At 29.6% G+C, this 16,069-nt stretch overlaps 1 protein-coding gene across 1 annotated transcript in view; it reads right to left on the minus strand.

Annotated features, from left to right (window-relative positions):
• Window positions 1-284: 284 nt before the first annotated feature.
• LOC142328580 (uncharacterized) overlaps window positions 285-16,069 on the minus strand; it is a 72,239-nt gene continuing 56,454 nt past the window's right edge. Inside the window, exons 11-15 of the mRNA XM_075372347.1 lie at window positions 14,504-14,644; window positions 12,395-12,540; window positions 10,121-10,367; window positions 2,646-2,837; window positions 285-2,139 (exon numbers count right to left, since the gene is read on the minus strand). Of these exons, the coding sequence (XP_075228462.1) occupies window positions 1,729-2,139; window positions 2,646-2,837; window positions 10,121-10,367; window positions 12,395-12,540; window positions 14,504-14,644 (1,137 nt within the window). The 3' untranslated portion in view covers window positions 285-1,728. The remainder of the gene's footprint in view (window positions 2,140-2,645; window positions 2,838-10,120; window positions 10,368-12,394; window positions 12,541-14,503; window positions 14,645-16,069) is intronic.

The following is a 16,069-nucleotide window of genomic DNA, read 5'->3' on the forward strand; positions in this document are numbered from 1 at the left end:
CTAATCAACAGCATCATTGGTACTGTAACTGACACCAATTTTGTGTTGTTTTTTCTGTGAATTTCAATGTAGTTCTAGTGACTGCTATGTGTATTAATGTTCAATAAGAAAAATATGTATACTAACTGTATGAGATCTATTATCAAAAATAATGAATAAATGATATTCTTGTTTTCAAATTGTTATGTTTCATGTGGTGTTCATGAGCATATCAGACAGAAAAGAAATCTCTTCTAGGAAAATTGGACAAATTATACAGTAAAGAAAAATTATTTTTTATAACATTTATTGATTTATTTACTGTATTTTTACAAAATTTTTATATGATCAACTAACAAATTTTATGATAATTTTTATGCTACAGAATAAATGTACAATATTTTGTAAAACATTTTCTTATTCTATTATGTTCCTTGGTCAGGTTGTTTACATTAATACACATGTAAAAACTTTATTTTAAGTAATATAAAAAACACTTTACAATAAGAACTACAACATATTTTAAAGATTATACAATTTTTTTATACAAAAAGTGGTCAAGATGAAATTTTTTTTTTTTTTTTGAGAAATGAAATTATGTAAATAAGCGCAGAGGTACATCCAACGAGGGTTCATCAATAGCAAACAAATCATGCTGTCAAATTACAATATTATGTAGTAATTTTCTAATATTATTACACATTTAATACCAAATATTTTTAAGCACAATATACTTTGGTAACATGACATTTATCAATGTCATATTCATGTACTAATCTGTCTACCACTGTAAACCCACATTTAACAAAGCGCTCAAGGACCTGATTTTTATTATAAACATATTACCAAAATATATTGTACTTAAAAATATTTGTTATTAAATATGTAATAATATTAGAAATTAGCATTCTCAGTTCAGAGGATAAAGTTTTAACATGTTAAAATTCTGTTGAATTTGGAAATTTTAACAGTAATTTTTCCATACGAAGGAATATTAGCTAAGAGATTTTTTAATGAAATTCAATCATTTCCCAAATATCACAATAATTTATCAAATCAAATTAAACTTTCATTAAAAAAAATAAAAATAATGTTAGATTAAAATACCTGTTTTTTTTAAAAGCAAATATAATTATACAGATTTTCATCAAATAAAATATTATATAAACTAATGAACTAACACATCCTTTATGAAAATAATTTTTTAAGTAACATTTAAGTTTATAATATTATTTTTAATAGTGGCCCCAACTTTTATACCAGGCAAGTAGATTATTCAACACAAGAACTCATCAAATCTACACCACACCATATTAACTTGGCAATATATATAACAATGGATTACAAATACATGTGCATGTACACACACACAAAAATTTTGTATATGTGTGTGGGGAGATTAATATTCAATAATTATTACATAGTGCCATTACTAGGAAAATGTGTTTTTTTCTTTTGGGCACAGTTAAATATAAATAGATCCAAAAGTAAAACTAAGATTATTTGATCACACTTTTCTTTAATTAGATTTATGCGACATGAGTGAAATCATGGCACTAACGTATAATCACAAACTGATTGTCTTGATAATACTGATTATTCATAAGGTTTCATTAATGGTAGTGAAAAATTAAAAAGGCATGTTTTTTTCTACACATGTTGGATTTGAACCTAATGTACTTTGAATAATTACAATGTTATATTTTCAACCCTCCATTTCGGCAGTAACTTAATCAAAAACACTTTTTGCTATCTATTTTTGGAAACATTTGCCATAGTAAAAGTAGAACTGTCTTTTAATTCATTATTATTATTCCTACAAATTGGAAGTTTAAACTGTTTTTTTGCAAGTGGACTTAATACTGCAACTGGTAATTCTGTAATAGGAGGTGGCTTACCGTAAGATTCTAATTTTTTGAGTTTTTGGTTAATTAATGATGCTTTTTTATTGGACATCGCTGCATCATTACTAACATTAGTAGCTATAAAACTTTCATTACATGATTTTAAAGATTCACATATTAAATCTGAAGAATTATTATGAGAATTCACTAAATCCATAGATATTTTATTCGATTTCAGATTTAGACCTCCAGATTCTCTTTGCTTTAGTAAAAAAAATAGTTTTTCTTGGCTTTCTAATATCAATGTACTCAAATCCTGAAAAAAAAGTAGTAAATTAATATCATACATAGAATAAGATAAATAAGAATTTGTAACATGTAAACCAATTCAAAGAAAAATAAAAATTTTAACATTTTGTGCTGTAACAAAAGTTACTGCACAAAAAGACCACCTACTATGGAAAAATCTTGTGCAATTAATATCTCATAGTAAACAAAGAAAACTGCTTTATTTGTGACTTTCCCAATAAAGAACTGGTATGCAAAATTAAAATTCCAAGCACAGCTGATACAGGTAAACTTGATACTTTGTTACTTGCAAACTGTAAATCCCATTATACAAATCCTTTGTATATTAACTATGAACACGAGAACATGATTGTGAAATGAATATACATTATTTTTTTGAATTGATGTATTCTGAAAATTGTTTTAAGTATGATTTTACAGGAAGAATTACTCTGGGCTTATTTTAAATTTGAATAAAAAAAACACACGGATAACAAAAAAATTGTTTTAAAACAAATTAGTATTAACACTTACCTCAGAAACCAAATCTTTTTTCAAGCATTTCATGGCATTGCAAAGGGAATCATGTTTAGGATTCAAAGTAAAATATGAAACTTCTGTCACATGTGCGCATGGAATATGCCAAGATGCAGTTCCACTTCTCCATTGCAAGTTACAACATGCAATAAATGAACCTTGAGAAACAATTTTTTCCCAACCAAAGTCCTAAATACAGAAATCAAAAAGAGCCTATTAGTTACAGACAATAATGATATAGCCAACTGAAACAAACTTCACCACAAAACACCATTAACACACAAATATTAACACACATGCATAGCAGCAGCTGGTAGAAAATGGCTCTTTTGTTTTTGGGACATTATATTTAGTTACAATCATTAAATACTGAATTGAGAAATTCAGTATTACATGTGATAAATTCTGTTAATTAGACAAGTAGTTAAGTCATCACAAATCTGCTCATTAAAAAAAAGATTTGAATTCGGTGAAAAATATGATTACGTTAATGAGTTTTAATGATACAAAACTAAATAAAACTTTTTTCATTTTTATTCAATGAATGCAATCAGAAGTGATTTTGTTTAAATCTGATTCTGCAATTACAACAATGTTTGGATTTACTATAATTCCTTATATTTACAATTTATTTTGTGTAAAACATCAAGATTTTTAGCAGCAGCAAAACTATAGATGGGTTTGCACTTTCATTTTGCAAAGAAAAAATGCAAAGATGAAATAGCAACATCATAATTTCTATACTTCTGTGAGATTATTTAATATTAATAGCAGAATCTCTAATTAAAGATAGGTGAAATTATGATAGGCACAAGGTGGCTGTAAACTAAAGTAGCTTTGCAACTAAGTAAGAAATGTATTTTCTACATTTTTATGGTACTTCGTTTAGTTTTACTTTTTATTAATTAACTTTTAACAGCTATCTCATTCAAACTCCACACACTTAAAATTATTTGATTAATTATAATCAGGAAAAAAGCTTTACAATAATGATGCGATCAATTTTAATTACTATAGTAACTACATACATATTTATTAATGTCAGATTTGCTTTGTTCTCATTTATAATTATTATTTAGATTTAGAATTTTGTTAGAAAATTAATTGTGTTTTTTTAAGTCAAACTTTATTTATTTTATTAAACAAAATTAATTTGTTTTTCTTTTTTAATTTAATTATTTTAGTTTTTAAAAAAATTTAGAGTAATGGACAACAGAGAATCTAAAAAAGAAAAGAAAATGTTTACAAACCGCAAAGGGGGACCTTTTAAGGTCCGTAAACAAACCACTCTTGCAAACACTAAAACAAAAAAAACCTTACAAAAAAAAAAGGATTCATCGAAATTTAAAATTTCCACGAATCCGTTTTTTAATTTTTTGCGTATGTTGCGTATGAAATATGAAGATAAGCATTCCGTGGTTCAGATAGCTAAATTGGGAGGGCGGATGTGGAAACGAATGACTCCATTACAAAAACAACCCTTCCGACAACAAGCCCAGGCTATGAGAAACAAAAAAAAAAATTTGGAGTCAAGGGTCAAGGATTATGATCGTCGGGAGCAGATGAAGGATTAATTCAGGTGAGGGGTCGGGTCAGCGGTCGATTTTTTTTTAAAACCAGAATATCATCGCCTGGAATATTTTTTTTACACCCAGTTTAAAAATCATAATAGAAGAATATACACATGGAAAAAGCCAGGCGATACTGCAAGGTATCAGATAGATCATATCATGGTTAAGCAAAGATTTAGAAATCAACTCGTCGACTGCAAAACTTACTCTGGAGCAGATATTGATAGCGACCATAATTTGGTGAAAATTAAATGTAGATCAGGGTTTAAAAACCTGAAGAAAAGGTGTCAGATGAATCGGTAGAATTTAGAGAAGCTTGATGTTGAAGTAAAGAAGATTTTTGAGGAGGACATCACAAGAGGTCTGAGTAATAATTGAACATAAGAAAGAAGCCGTAATAAGAACGGGAGTCCGACAAGGATGTTCCCTATGTTTGTGGTTCTTTTATGTAACTTATTTTCATTTCATGCAACTCTCTTTATGAACATGTATAAATTCGTATTTTAATCTTTTTACAGTAAACTCATTGTTTTAATAAATATGTTTCTTTTCTGAATTATGAGCATTTATTTATTTATTTCACGCTATTCGAATTGTGAAACATCCATAATTAGTCAAACATTTTGGTCCAACCAAACCGGACACGAACATTCAATATTTTGATTGCGTAATTGTTAACAGTTTAAAATTAACATTTCAGTGTATTATAACATTAAATTTATCCAACAACATTTACTAAAAGAAACATTTTAGCAATCATTTCATCAATTTTTGACCCTTTAGGATTGTTGGCACCTACCATAACAGTTTGTAAAATATTTATGCAACACATTTGGCAAGCAAACCTTGGCTGGGATGATCTACTACTACCAGAACAATCGAAGAATATTTACTGTCTGCTTTCTTTAGTAAATAAAATAAAGATTGATAGACTGGTTTTATCACATGAAAGATCTATCAGTATCCAACTCCATGGCTTTTCGGATGCCTCCGAAAGAGCCGATGGTGCCTGCGTTTACATTCGGTGTATTGATGAATCAAGAAAGGTTACTGTTAAATAGTTAACTGCAAAATCTAAGGTGGCACCTTTAAAGCAAATATCACTGCTGCGTTTAGAGCTCTGTGGAGCTCTTCTATTTTCTCGTTTAATTAAAAAAATTATAGAAACAATATTCCATTGATTTTAACAAAATTTATTTATGGACAGATTCCAGTGTAGTTCTTTTCTGGATCAAAAAATGTTCATCAACTTGGAAAACGTTTGTAGCTAATAGAGTAAGGATAATTCAACGAAATACATCTATTGAAGACTGGTATCACGTTCCTGGAAACTGCAATCCTGCAGACCTACTTTCAAGAGGCGTCATGCCTAAAGATCTCATTAGCAACTCACTTTGGTAGTGTGGTGCAGATTGGCTTCTAAGTAATGAACTGAACTGGCCAATTGTGCTGAAGGTATCACTTAAGCAGCAAGAAATTCCTGAACGTAAACAAGTCAGTTTAATGACTACTACACAAGATGACAATTGTATTTCAAAATTTTCAATATTATCCCGTCTGCAACGAGTTATTGCGTATTGTTTAAGATTCATAAATAATTGTAGAAAATCATCTAAACATTTAACCCCTAATCTACTGTTATCTCCATCCGAGTTAGAAAATGCTTTAACTATCTGTATTCAATTAGAACAGTGGTTAAGCTACAATACAGAATTTTAACTTTGTCTAATGGAAAATCATTACCATCTAAAACAAAAATTTGTAATTTATATCTCTTTATTGACAAGAACAATATATTGATAGTGGAAGGATGCCTGCAGAATTCAGAACTTCCATTCTCTTCTAAACATCAAATAATATTGCCACCTAAACATCATCTTACTCGCTTAATCATAACATGAACATCTCAGACTACTTCACCCAGGTCCACAATTGTTGATTGCATCAATTCGTACAAAATACTGGATTCCAGATATAAGACATCTAATCAAGCTTCTCCTGCATAAATGCATTACATGTTTTAAGTTGAACTCAACTTATCATACTCAATTAATGGGAAATTTACCGCCTACTCAACTTCGCCCATGTTGAGCTTTCCTTAATGCCGGTGTGGACTATGCTGGTTCGCTCTACATTAAAACAGGAATACATTACTCTAAAAGGATTTATACAATTTTACCAAACTAAAGGGCAACGAACTGTCAACTTGGTCAACGATTGAATCTTGTCAATGGCATTTCATACCTCCCCACTCACCACATTTTGGCAGGCTGTGGGAAGCTGCTGTTAAATCATTGAAATATCATTTACACCGAGTAGCTGGGAATAATTCCTTAACTTTTGAAGAAATTACTACCTTATTAGCACAAATTGAAGCATGTCTTAATTCAAGACCTTTAACCAAATTATCAGACAATCCTCTAGAATATCCTATCTAACTCCAGAACATTTCCTTATAGGAGAACCCTTAAAAGCAATTCCTGATACTGACTTAGCTGTTAACAGGTTGAACCAATGGCAACGAGTCCAGCAAATGACTCAACAAATATGGCAGAAATGTTCAGCTGATTACCTGAACTCCCTTCAACAATGCCAGAAGTGGACAGCTGAACAATCCAACCTCAAGGTCGGTGATGTCGTAGTCTTCAAAGAAGATAATTTACCACCTTTGCGATGGAAGTTAGCTGTAGTCAAAGAGACTAATCCTGGTTCTGACAAATTTGTTCATGTTGTGACATTACATAATAATCAAGGTGTCTTTAAGAGATCAATCAATAAGCTTTGCAAATTACCAGTGTCAGATAATCCTGAATAACTTTGTGTATTTTATTTTAGTATGTTTAACTATTTACAAGTTCAGTTGTGTTATTTTTGTGCCAGGATCTTTAGTGATTATTTTCCATTTTTTATTACATGACCAATTTTTTTTTTGTTTATTATTGAACATTTTACATAATTACTTAGTCTTATTTAAAAAATAAATACAAAAATATATTTTTTGGCGCCAGTATGTTTGCGCTCATACTGTCACTCAAGTAGTGGGGGTATACACGCAAAACTAGCTGGACCAGTCAGTCGTCGCGTAATAACCAATTTAGATCCGGAGTAACAGTACAAGGTGAGCAGATAAAGATGCTACGATGATATAGTAATTCTAGCCGAGAGTAAAAAGGATTTAAAAGAAACAATGAACGGCATGGATGAAGTCCTACGCAAGGACTACCGCATGAAAATAAACAAGAACAAAACAAAAGTAATGAAACGTAGTAGAAATAATGAAGATTGACCACTGAATGTGAAAATAGAAAGAGAAAAGATTATGGAGGTAGAAGAATTTTGTTATTTGGGAAGTAGAATTACTAAAGATGGATGAAGCAGGAGTGATATAAAATGCCGAATAGCACAGGCGAAATGAGCTTTCAGTCTGAAATATAATTTGTTAATCTTAAAAATTAATTTAAATGTCAGGAAAAGATTTTTGAAAGTATATGTTTGGAGCGTTGCTTTATATGTAAGTGAAACTTGGACAATTGGAGTACCTGAGAAGAAAAGATTAGAAGCTTTTGAAATGCGGTGCTACAGGAGAATGTTAAAAATCAGATGGGTGGATAAAGTGACAAATGAAGAGATGTGGCAAATCAATGAAGAAAGAAACATTTGGAAAAATATAGTAAAAAAGAGACAGACTTATAGGCCACATATTAAAGCATCCTGGAATAGTCCCTTTAATATTAGAGGGTCAGGTAGAAGGAGAAAATTGTGCAGGCAAGCAATGTTTGGAATATGTAAAACAAATTGTTAGGAATCTAGGATGTAGGGAGTATATCGAAATAAAACGACTAGCACTAGATAGGGAATTTTGAAGAGCTGCGTCAAACCAGTCAAATGACTGAAGACAAAAAAAAATAAAAGAAACTAAGCCTAGTCTAAAAAAATTAACCAAAAAATTTACAACTAATATCACAGTTTAAAATCTAAAATTTAACTAAAAATAAATAGAATTTAACAAAATCTGAAAAGGGTGTAAGCAAAGGTCCCTTCTCGGATAACAGAAAGACTAAAAAACTAACATTAAAACTATAACTAACATAAAAATTAAAACTAGGTTAAAAGCTAAAATATTGAAAATAAAATAAAACTTAAAACAAATAAAACCTAAAACTAACATGACTAAAACTAGATTAAAAACTAAAATATTAAAAATGAAATAATATTTAAACTATTATCACTAAAAACTAACAACTAGTATCAATAAAAATTGACAACTAATATCATAGTCAGAATCTTAAAAATATGATAAATTTACTTAAAAAAATATAAAAATAAAAAATAATGATAACTATAAGAAATTAACATAAACAGAATTTAACAAAGTCCGAGAGGAGTGTGGAGGTTCCCTTTTCGAATAACAGAATCAAACGCTAACACAGAACCTCAAAGATTAAAACAAAAACAAATTCATTAAAAACTCTTCCAATATAAAAAATATATGCAACAATATTAAATTTTACATATAAAACCAACACGACGCAAAATTAGAAAAAACCAGTCAGTAGTGATTAGTAGAATTTTAGAGCAAGGTTGGACTGTATGTTCATAGGTGATGAATGATGATAACGCCTTGTAGCTGGTTGAATAATGGTTTAACAAATTGTCGTCTTGACAGTTAATGAAATGTATAATTGAACTTGATACATATCTTTACATATATAATTAAATTAAATAATATATAAGTTATACTAATAAACTAAACGTTCATCCAAACATCTCCATACAGACTGAAAGTGCATACGACCGCTCCGGATCAAATTCTGATGTCGAATGCTAGTAACTATGAGTAACAATGATTGTCCATCTGGATGAAATGAAAAATGCGACTGCACTCTCGGGATTCTAACGTAGAATGCTATAAGACTTGAGGAAGCAGCTAGTGACATACAGTGGCGTGAACATAGTTTGCTGTGAGCACTCCAGCCACCACTAGGTTTCAGCACCCAACGGCAAGCAGGGGTGACAACATAACAGTGATAAAAAGTGGACCATGACACAAACATGTTCAGGTGTGTTTTAAGACGTTCAGGTGTTAATTAGTACCTGGGGGGAACATATAGACTAATCATGAACAGGTTTGGTAAATCTGCTGCCTCTCTCTCTCACGTGGTGAATCACTGCGGGCAGTCTTGGAACTCTTTATGGTCCCTGAGTCGGAATGGCTGCACACCATACATACATGCCGCTGCTTAAGGTGGCTTTAAACTAAAGTAACTTTGCTACTAAGTAAGAAATGTATTTTCTACATTTTTATGGTACTTTGTTTTGTTTAACTTTTCATTAATTTTTCACAGCTATGTCATTCAATCTCCCATATAGTTAAAACTATTTGATTAATTATACACAAGCAAAAACCTTTAAAACAATGCTGTGATCAAATTTAGTAACTATATATATATATATACATTTTTATGGATGCCAGATTTGCTTTTTTCTCATTTATAATTATTATTTAGATTTAAAATTTTATTAGAAAATTGTTTTTTTTTTTTTTAAATTAAAAATGTACATTTAACATTTCAACCTAATTAAACTACTAAAATATAAAATTTTAAATATACAATTAAAAAAATTAAATTTTTTTAAAAACAAATACTGTACTGTGCAGTACAGTATGTACACTATCGCAGTGTAGTGTATATTCGTACTGTATTAAATTATTTTTTTAATGTGCAATAATATTTTTATTTTTTAATGTCACTACATAATGTAATGAAAGTGAATACTGAAAATTTTAGCCACGAACATAGAAAAGACATCACAAAATATTTCACTGCAAATAACGAAATCACGAATAACGGGAAGTGCGAATAACGAGATTTCACTTTAAAAATATACACCATAACATACCTTAATGCTTCCCCAGAAAGAAATTCCTAAAAGATATTTAGATGAATCTGTGATGTAAGCAGTTTGTAGGGATGAAAGTGTTTCAATGTGGATGACAATACCAACGACATCTAATTCCATGAATTGTGGCTTAAATGTTACGTCATTTAACAAAGAAAGAGGTGACACATTACGTCGAACAGCATCTGAATGAGATTTGACTGAGTATTTTACCTGACATCCTGCATTCAGTTGCAGCTCCCCATTCCTGTTAAATATTAACTGTTAGATTTAAAATGTAGACATTACATACAAAAGAGAAATTAATTAGTGCACATCTGTATTATATAACACTACAAACAACCATACAATGATTGAAGCAAAAAATTTGTCATCTAGTATTATAAAGAGAGAAAGAAACTTCCTTTCATCTACACGACAAAGATAACATATAAAAAAAATCTTTTAATGCTTTTTAACCTTTTCCCATCACAATGATCCGCGGTTGATTAGCGCTCCGCAAAAATATGTTGGTATCTGATTGCCTCCCTTCATAGTCTTATGCTACCCTCTTGTGAAAAAAATTTCAAAAAATTACAGTATATTAAAGAGATTTAACAGATTTTGACCGTTACAAAAAAACCGTTACAATTGGATATTTTTTATGCCTGTAACAACAAAAAAATTGATGCAGTACAAAAATTACGATAATTTAATTGCAGAATTTTTTTTGCGCATTTCTACCCTGTTTTTTACTAAAGAAAAATTTTTTTTTGCTTTGTGTTTATGAAACAAAGTTTGCTGATTTTAAAAATAATACTTTCAAGCAAATCGGTTGAAAATTGGGCAAAATATGATGAAAAACCCGTGTGATAAATCACAGATTAGTAACATATTTTAGTGTAAGTGAAAGTAGATTCAGAAAACTACGTTTTATAAAAATTCTAACCACTCAAAAGGCTATTCAGGTTGACAAAAAACCATTTTTACTGTATACTCTTATTCATTACGAATCTATATGTGTTACATGTTTACCGATATCATTTCTCAGAAAAGATATTTATAGGCCTCAAGTAAAAGTGACGTATTTATGACCACAAATTCCTTCTTTTTTTTTTGTGTGTCGTATATCATAATTTATTATGTGTTTCAATACATCGATATGTTGCTAGTAAGTTAAGCTATTTTTGTAAATAATAAATAAATCCGTAACCCTCATAGCAATTATAATACACAAGTCACACACAAACAAACACACACACACACAAGCACATTTCTGAGACAAAAATGGTCATATTCTTTCTAGTCTAAATAAAACATTTTACATTGTATAAATGTCGTTCAAATTGTGTAATAAAACTGATTCCTTTGTGAATATAAAAAAAATAATCGACTTAGATCCCATATAAAATGATTTTGTAACAGCGTTTTAAAACTGACACCGTACATAGCCAGTTTAATGGCTACATGATCTGAAAAGATCATGTAGCGGGAGAATATTTACAGTTGAACAAGTCACACTTCTATTAAAAAAAAATTTATTGCTAGCACTTAATACCAAAATTGGTAATTATTTATTAGTATATAATCTGAAATTTGGGTAGAATTTTTTTGCTTTGCTTTTAAAAACCAAAAATGAGTATTTCCTGGAGAATAAGCTATCCTTATACTTAACAATAAATTACCTATGTCACAATTCTTCATACTAAATCCATTAGAAAGTTTTTCATTAACCAGTCAGGATATGAATGAAAAAATGCATTAAATACCTGTAGTCTGGCAGGTTTAACATCTTTTTATAATGAAAAAAACATCAATTTGAATAGAGTGTCTCAAATGATAATGTAAGTAGCTCAACTTTAATTATTTTAACATCAACAACATTGTATTTGTCTTTCATCTATGTTCTGGGTTCAATTCCCATTAAAACTTTGCATTTTTCACATACAACAAACTTCTATTTGTCATATTTCCATAGTCAAGCATCTGTGGTGAATTTATTCATCAGCCAAAAAGGAAATCCAATATCTATCAGAAACTAGTACAGAGTAGCCACAAGAATGCAATGTATTGTCAAAAAAGAAAAAACCTTTACATCAATGAAGGTAATTTAGCGGTCCATGTTTCTATTGGATATCCTTTCAAATGCCTCAGAAATGTTGGTCTTAAGACTGGAAAATATCAACTTAAGAAATGCAATTAGACTTAAGCTTGCTTTTGAGGAAAAATTATCATTAAATAAAATTAAAAAATTGAAAATCATGCTAAGTAACAAATGTAAATATAATTTCTTACCGGGAACCATTAGCTAAAACATTGCTTATGCTGACTACTGCACCTTCCGAAAGGTAAGACTGTAAATCCTCAGATGGTTTCCATATTGACAAAATGCCTGACTTCCATTTTCTACAACTTGGATTTAAGTGATCAACCAATCTTAACTTGAAAAAAAAATTAACTATAATTAATTTACAATATAACCAAGGTAAATAAAACTGTTCATGTGGTACCAAGTAATAATAAACAGTGACTATTTTTTCATAAAATCTGATTTACTGTTCATCAGTTCTTTCCGCACATTAAAGAAATCTTTCTATTATTCTTGACCAAATAACAAGAAGGTAAAATTCCAAATGTTTATTTTCTGTTATAATTTACCCTAGAATGCTACAGACTGGTAAAAAATATATTACTACTAAACCTAAGCAAATTTTATAACAAAACTAATTTACTTTAGATGGTTTAAATGTCCAAATTGTTGTAGCATAATGAGTTTCTTATTATTTAAATACCCTAAACTAACTATAGATAATGTTTTAACAATGTTTCTTTTCCACCAAAATGGTATTTGTTAGTTAGGCAACACTTTGCTCAGTGTCCCACATAAAATTGCTCTTGAACAGTTGTAGAGAAGGTAGTTACCATTCTTTATTGTTTAAAGAATGCAAACAAGTTTTTCTCACTCAAGGTGTTTTATGGTTGCTACTATCATAGAAATTACCAGAGAATTATCTAACATCTGCTGTAGTGAATATTGAAGATCTGCATTGTTTAGAACTTGTTCAGTTAGTGGCATTGTGAAATCATGGCTTAATGATTTCATGTATTTCTTAACATTCAATTCTTATTTTAATTGAATATATCAAATCAATAAATAACAACTGAATTAACAAATCGACATTTAACTTTACATGAAAGCGGCAATGAGATCATATTTTTCTTTCAATTATGCGAGATGTATTAGAGTAAATCTTTAATTTCATAACAAAATATAATAATCTATAATTTTTTTTATTCGGGTACATGTTTTCATAGCAGCAGAAATTTTTTTTACATTTACAAAAGTTTTTTCATGCGTTTTAGAATATATAAATGCACTATTTAATAGGCTTTTATATTAAGTATTTCTGGAGAAATATTTGCTTTGGTATGAATAAACCCAAGAGGCTATGACTATTTAGTAAAAAGGATGAACAAAGTTATTTTGTTATAATAAGCATGTAAAATACCATCAAAAGAGTAATAAGGAGTCCTCTCGAAATGTCATCAATTAAAGTAAAATGTTACAATTTATACAGAATAAGCAATTCACTATGACAGAAAAAATAAAATTTATGGATAAATACAAAAAGAAAATGAAGGTAGAAATGTAAAACCTTCTGTCTGAATAAATAATTAGAATCAAAAGTGATTAAAAAAATTCAGAGGTTAGTAACAATCATAGAAAATTTATTAAATTGCCAATTACATTATTACGTAGTTATAATCATAAATAATAAAATAATGAAGAACGTGACAGTAATAAAAAAATTATAGACTAAGCATATTGGAGTTTTAACAAGAGATACCATGAATTAATCTGTCAAATGTTAACATGGCAATATGTATAAAGAAATGTTTAACCAGTGCCAACTGGCTAGCAGTTAATAACTGATTATTAGCCTGCTCTGATTAAAATTTTTATTAGTTTATGATTGAGTTAGGTCTCCTACAACCAGTATATGGTTACGACACAAACTAGAAGAATCCATTTATTCTAAACAATTTTTTTTTCTTTTTAAAAAAGAAAAAAGCTTTTTAGCTGAACTTGTTTGTTAGATTGTTATGAATGAATAACTGACATTTTAAATAAGGAAACTAACATAGAAAGAGCAAGCTAACATTTCAATAATATATGTGTCATATAAATATACATATATAATTGATAAAATCAATTATAAAATGACCACATAATATAATATTACATATTAAGCAAAATATCATATAATAATATGATAGTATCACAATAAATACTATTATATATTCACAACAAATTTATATAAGTAAAAATTGTAATGATTTATACAAAGAAAAACATTATTTTCAAGCAGTAAATAACTTAGTATTAAGTGATTAAAGTAATACTTTTAATAATGGTATTGATGTCTGCTGTTTGATTTCTTCAAGTTGTTCTTTCAGTCTTTCCTGAAGAGACTGTTGCATTTTTTCTCTTTCTTCACAATAAAATTTGTCAATAATATCCCGCTGTTCTTTACTAAGAATTCCCTAAAAAAAATTAGCATATTTTTAATTACTGTATATTAAAAGATTTTAAAGTAAATTTTGATTTTTAATTTTTTTTTAAGTTTACAAATAATTTCTAACAAATTGTCGAGTCAATTCCTTTTGATTTTCTATCTTTGTTATGGACGTGGTTTCAATACATATACAGAGAGATAATAGATAGCTTTCTTTATGTAGATTTTTTTCTGGTAGAAGAAATGGTAGGAACTACAACAAAGTTGGATCTTTAAGTGAAAAAGCCACAAGATTTTAAAGTAAATACAATGAAAAAAGGTTAGGAAGAATGGAAGTACATTTATAGACGGGACTTTGGAATAGAAGGCAATCTAGTGAATAAAATTGCCGAGTTCCAATACTTGGGAGCAACAATTTAACAAGTTGGGTGAAGCATATAGTCATTTGATGCAGGGTAATAAAACAGTCAAAATGGTGTGACACATCAGGCATTTTAAAAGACCAAAGGTCAGGCGTTAACAGCCATGGGACCCAACGACACACTGCATTTCATATACATCCGCTTGCTCAGAATATTGTATGTACTGCTTTACTGCTTTTTGGATATTTGTATCAATTCTCCTACAAGCTGTACACCAATAGGATTATCTTCTCAGATGATGATGCTTGTTGTGTAGCATAATGTCATTAACTGACATGCTCGGTCGACCCATTTTTGCAATGACTTCCATGCTCTCTATCTGGCCAAAAATTCAACATGCCAACAAAAATAGGTAGTATGTGATGCACTCTACTGAATACTTTTTTCAACATTTTGTGCACTTTTGAAAGTGATTTTTTTTAAACAAACATAAAACTGAATGGCATAAAAGAGATCCACATTTTTTTCTATGGTAGGCAAACACTCAACACACTTTATACGAACAGTGACCGACACTCAATGGCTGTAACAATCAACTTGAGATTGCCACGGGAACTAAATACATGGGTACTTGTCTGCAAGCCACTGTGCAAGCTTTAAATTTCCCTAAGAAAATCAATTCCATTACTTTTGGGATCACCCTTGTATCATTACGTAAAGCAAATCACCATTATACTGATATTAGTTTACTTTTAGTCTGCTAAACCAAAAATGGCTGAAACAATTTTAATGAAACTTCCCAAAAATATTTTTATCTAAAACTTGATAACATCAAGGTGAGGAGGTCCTCTCTCTTTTTTCTGTTTAGCTTCTGGTACCACCGTCAGGTATTACTTCAGAGTATGAACGTAAATGATAATCTTGTACACTCAGGTCAACCATTCCTGTGATGTGAGGTTAATCCAAAACCCAACCACCAAAGAACACTGGTATCCATGATCTATTATTCAAATCTGTATAAAAGTAGGCTGCCTTTACTAGGATTTGAACCTTAGAACTCTTGACCTCAAAATCAGCTGATTTGCGATAAT

The sequence above is a fragment of the Lycorma delicatula genome, chromosome 8 (assembly GCF_047948215.1).
Source record: "Lycorma delicatula isolate Av1 chromosome 8, ASM4794821v1, whole genome shotgun sequence".
In the NCBI taxonomy this organism is placed as follows: domain Eukaryota; kingdom Metazoa; phylum Arthropoda; class Insecta; order Hemiptera; family Fulgoridae; genus Lycorma; species Lycorma delicatula.